The sequence below is a fragment of the Echinops telfairi genome, unplaced genomic scaffold, assembly GCF_000313985.2.
Source record: "Echinops telfairi isolate 266 unplaced genomic scaffold, ASM31398v2 ScPeMD7_4225;HRSCAF=4972, whole genome shotgun sequence".
Classification (NCBI taxonomy): Eukaryota; Metazoa; Chordata; class Mammalia; order Afrosoricida; family Tenrecidae; genus Echinops; species Echinops telfairi.
This window is the reverse complement of record NW_022108124.1, coordinates 16529219-16534551: the sequence shown is the minus strand read 5'-3', so window position 1 is coordinate 16534551 and position 5333 is coordinate 16529219. Positions and strand designations below refer to the sequence as shown.

The following is a 5333-nucleotide window of genomic DNA, read 5'->3' as shown; positions in this document are numbered from 1 at the left end:
CACCCCATGGCGAAGGGGCCTGGTGGGGTACGGGATACACCTTAGTTTGACGGAGGGGGTAGCTACGTTGGTGTGTCCACGTGTTAAAGGCCAAGCGCCATTCTTTCCGGGGGGCACACTTTGTGGAGTTAACAGTTGCAGCCCCCCACTTGGGACCCAGGGCAGCTGACGGCTGGAAAAAGCAGTGCTTCTTAGTGAAGCTCCGCCGGGGCCTGGGTAAGGCTACAGGTTCTGAAGTCTGACTTCCTGGCTGAGGGGCCTAAGAGACCCCAACCTCCTCTATACAGTGGGGACCGCAGCACCCCCTACTTCCAGGCTTGTGGCGAGAAACACGTCGAAAGGGCTCCAGGCTGGCACGAGGATCCGCGGTTACTGCTACGGTCAGAGCCCCAGACCGCCCCTCGCCAGGCTAATCTTGCTGTCTACACCCCGTCCCAGTCCAGCCACAGCTTTGATCCCTAGAACGACCACAGCAGTCTGAATGTCTCACCCACTGACAAGTGACAGCCCTGCCCACCACAGGAGTGGTGGCGAGGTTGGCAGTTCCCGCTCTCCCTATTGCAGTCTAATTTCTCTCCCCCTTCCAGTCTTCTTACATGAGTATATCTGTCTGCCACACAGCTGGCCTCTGCCCTGGTGCTGAGGGGGTACCCGGAGAACAGGTGTGTGGGGGTGACGGGGCATCCTAGGGGTACACAGCTCATAGTGGGACCAGGGCATCCCTTAGAGGAGTCCGGCGAAAGTGAGTTCTTGTTATTAGGAGAATCTGCTCATTGGGATGCTAACCTGAAGGTCAGCAGTTCGAATCCACCAGCTGCTCTGAGGGAGCAAGACAGGGCTTTCTACTCCTGTAAAGAGTTACCACCTCAGAAATCCATAGGGACAGTTCTACCCTGTCCTACAGGGTTGCTATGAGTCAGCATCGACTCGAAGGCAGTGAGTTGTCCTAAGCAAAGGCTGGAGTTAAAGCTTGGTCCTCTCCCAGGTTCTTCTAAGTTGGTTTCCTTTGGGACACGAAACCCTAAGGGTTTCTCGTAGAAGGTCCCTTCTGAGCTGGCCAGCAAAGGAGGGAGCCAGGCCAAGCAGGCAGTGTGAATCCTCTGTCCCTTGAGGGTCATCCCAGGAACCCTTTGGGACAGAACACCTAGGCTGCAAATCCGGAGCCTGGGGGTGACATTGGCACTGGGGCCTCCAGCAGGAAGCTGGGCACGTGGCTTCAAGTGCTCCCCACAGAGAGGCTGCCTGGTGATCTCTTCCCCCTCCTTTGGTGTCTCACTGTGCAGGAAGAACTTGTTTTTAAAGCTTAGCAAAGATCCAAGTCAGAGAGCCGGCAGATGCCGCTGAGAGCACCCGTGGAAGAATGGGAACTTGCCCAGCGAAGCGCCTGGCCTTTCTCCTGCCTCACCCACCCTGCCAGCCTGTGGCACAGTCTCGGGACACAGACAAGGAAGCCCCTCACAGCTTGACACAACTCAATTCAACACAACTCTTCCATCTAGTCCGGTCCAACTCAAATCGATCCTACAGGACAGCGTAGAACCCCCAAGGGCTTCTGAGATGGCCGCTCTTGACAGGAGGAGAGAACCTCATCCTTCTCCCTGGGAGTGGCTGGTGGGTTAGAACTGCCAACCCTGTGGACCCAGTCCAAAGCTTACCAGACAGCACCACTAACCCTTTACCCAAGCAATTGATAATATTATCGCCTTCCCAAGGGAAGTGACCTCTCTTCCACTCACCTCTGCTTCCTCCCCACACTGGTATGTGTGTGCCCTGGCATGTGTGTCATGTGCCGTGAGTGTGTGTGTGTGTGTGTGTATTAGATATGGATAGCTCACCTGCTCATCAGAGGAGACTCTGATTAAGGCAAGGTTTGCATATAGAACATCTCCTTCCAGAAATAAGGACGTCCTTAGGAGTCACTGCATCTGCCTGTGCCCACTTTACAGACAGGCAAAGTGGGGACCAGAGTCCTCTCCCTCTTAGTCATATCTGGACAGAGCTGGATCCCCCCATATCCACCCCAGTCCCTGAAGGATCTGGGAGTACCGCACAGGCAGGGCCTATAGACTGATGGTGCTCACTTTGTGGTGCCTGATTGAGGATATTCAGATATTGGAATAATAAGGAACCATTACAACTTGTATTAGGTATGATGATGATGATGATGATGATGCATCCCTTGGTCTCCGAGATGCAGCTTAAAATAATGCAAATGTTCTAACATCCCGTCATTTCCTTAAGCAGGCGATGCAAACATTCCCCACCCAGGGTTAGCAATGGTCAAACCTGCGACTGGACTATTTGCATCCTCATTAGACTAGTCGCCCTATTTTTTATAGGGTTGAACATGTTTAGGATACACTTTTAAAAAGCGGGGTGGGCATCACCATACGTATGGTGGTGAGAATAAATGGTTTCTTTTTCTTTCTCTCTGCAATACTGCTAAGGTGCGTGCCCAGGAGGTTCAGCCTGGGGCAGAGAGTGCTGAGCTGAGGGGCACAGTCAGGGGAGGCTCCCTGGAGGAGGCAGTGCATTCAGTGCCTGGAAGGTTGGCCAAACTGCCTTGACTTTTCACTCCAGACAAAACCATCTCTGCTGGCAGGGCCCGTGGGTCTGAATCCGAAAGAACGAGGTGGGCCCCAGCTGCCCCTGGAGGCTGGGATGGCCCAATTGGCTTTTGCCATTCCACTTTAAGGCAGGTTACTGACCACCTGTCCTTGAAGACCTTGCCTTGCCTCCTCACGGTGGCCCTGCCATCTGCTTCCAAGCCCTTTGCCATTCCACTTTAAGGCAGGTTACTGACCACCTGTCCTTGAAGACCTTGCCTTGCCTCCTCACGGTGGCCCTGCCATCTGCTTCCAAGCCCTCCAGTGGCTGTCCCCCACTACTCCACTCCTCTTGGGCCAGCACACTGCCTAGTGAGCTGTTGGGAACATGCTGCAGCTGGGCCAGCTCTCTTCTCTGAGTGAGGTCTGACCTTGCTTACGACTACGCAGGATTCCAGGAGGCTGTGCTGGAAGGAGGCCATGTCTTTAGAGGTTTTCTGTTCTTGGATCCAAGTACCTGGAGACACCGGGCCTCCCCCACCAGCCTGGCGGTCCACACCCTGCCCCAAGCCTGGGCACTGCTCTGGGCAGCTGTGTTCCTGCTGTCTTTGTGTGTGTGTGTGTGTGTGTGTGTGTGTGTGTATGGTGACGTCTTCCTCTGAGACACTAGAGCTGCAGTTCTCAACCTTCCTAATGCTGCAACCCTTTAAGACAGTTCCTCATGTTGTGGTGACCCCCCCCCCCCAACCATAAAATTATTTTCGTTGCTACTTCATCCCTGTCACTTTGCTACTGTGATGAATCTGGCAAGCCCTGTGAAAGGGTCATTTGACCCCCAAAGGGGTCGAGACCCACAGGTTGAGAACCGCTGCCCTAGAGGTTTTCTTTCCCCTTTATTTTTGCTTCCCTGTTTAGAGATTTCCTCTTCTTAGGCTGAGGTCAGGGGACCATAAGTGGGAGTGATAAAGCCTCGGGCCTTCAATCTGAACTTTGCAGCTGACATTTTATGACTCTGATAACATCTGGCCCCCCCACCCCCACCCCACCCACACTCCGTCCTGTCCCCTCTGGAGTTCAGCTGGAGCAAGATTGCCAGGTGTCCGTCTTGTGTCCCAACTGGTGGTCCGTGTGGGAAGAGAGGGCAGCAGAGAGGGAAAGTGGGGAGCCCGCATTCCGGCCTGCTGTCACTCAGCTTGGAGGAGTCTCTGCTCCTGCGTGGGCCCAGCACTGCTCTAGCCCTTGCCCCCATGGGACAGTGAGGGCAGTCCAAGTTGGAAGGTGAGCAGGGCTGGCAGGGGCATTTGGTGGGGGGGAGGGCAGAGTGGGCTGGGTGGAGAAAGCAGGGACAGCAGTCTGGAAGAGGTAGAGCTGGAGGGTGTGGAAGGGTAGGGAGGATGGGCATTGGAGGAGCCCTGGCCTGGGCTGTCCCAGGACATGGGGATGGGGGGCAGATGTGGCCTGGTGTGACATGAGAAGTCAGGGCGGGGGGCGGGGGGGGGGGGCTTGGAGACCACTGGGGCTGCCAGGGGGACTAGGGGCCCCTGACACTGAGGGGCTGCAAGCCAGGGCAGAACTGTGGTCCCAGGGCCAGAGCCTGTCAGACTCCAAGTGCTCAGGAGGTGGGTCTCAGGGCTATCAGGACTTCTGTCAATTGTGGGACAATGAGTTCTCAATGCTGGAGCCCTGCCCCCTTTAGAGTTTTAGGTCCTGCTCTGGCAGTTCCCTTGATTCCTCAGGGACTAGTGTGCAGGGTGGGGGTGGGGGTGTCAGGAGGAATCCAACCTTAGTCACTGGGAAAGGAGAGGACTCTGGGTGTTTGGTCTCTTTTGCCCATTTGTAAAGTGGTCTCAGGCAGTCCTGGGGCTTCCGCTTGTTTTTCAGGGAGATATTTCATGGAAGTTGGTCTACCCTGCAGTTTAGGACACACACACACACACACACACACACACACACACACACACACGCATCCCCGCTCCCAGGGGCACACATGCCTCAGGGGAATACACAGAGTTGGGAGAAGAGCAAGAGGAGTCGAGGGGAAGAGGACAGTTATTGTTTACTGTCCGCTCCTGCTTCAGTCTCCGGAGAACCACTGGCCCCTACCACAACCCGCCCCGCCCCCCCCTCCAAGCAGCCTCCTCCACCCCCTCTCCCCCTGCCAGCACCTCATTGCCTACCACCTTCTCTGAGTTCCAGAACCTCTCTTCTGCTCAGTTATGGGAAATTAGTCCCCACCCTACTCCCAACGATCCCATTCCAGTTCTTGGAGACCCCAGCGGTGAAGCGTGCTGCTAAGACTCCTCCCCTACACGCGCTCACCTGCAGATGGGCGATGGCACACAAGGCTCCTCACAGTTTCCCTCCAACCCACAATCTACAATCTCCCAGACACTCCTTCCCAAGACACAGCCCCTTCCCGCCCCGTACACCTAAACATACACCGAAGGTAGGTTGGGGGCCTTTCCAATCCCGCTTGGTATCCCCACTCCCTGCTGCGCTGTTGGGGACTAGACACAACCGAAATCTCGGCCTGTGGGGCTGGATCCAGTCCCCGGCTGGGCGCGGGAGTGGGGTGGGTGGAGATGGGGTGCTCGGTGCGTGTCATTCCCCTAACACAGATGCAGGCATGGATGACCGAGCCCTACCGCTGCCTGCTCCTCTCTTTCCACCTCCCGCTGCCGAGATTCTAGGGGGTGAGGAGCGCGGGGCCGGGCGGGCACTCACCGCGGGGCTGAGAGCGCAGGCGAGGGCGCTGGCCAGCGCGCATAGCCAGCTGGTGGGTGGCGG

General features: G+C 56.3%; 1 protein-coding gene across 1 annotated transcript in view; it reads right to left on the bottom strand.

Annotated features, from left to right (window-relative positions):
- The window catches only part of VIPR1 (vasoactive intestinal peptide receptor 1), a 37070-nt gene that overhangs the window by 30738 nt on the left and 999 nt on the right, over positions 1-5333 (bottom strand). Inside the window, exon 3 of the mRNA XM_030886933.2 lies at positions 5271-5331. Within this exon, the coding sequence (XP_030742793.2) occupies positions 5271-5331 (61 nt within the window). The remainder of the gene's footprint in view (positions 1-5270; positions 5332-5333) is intronic.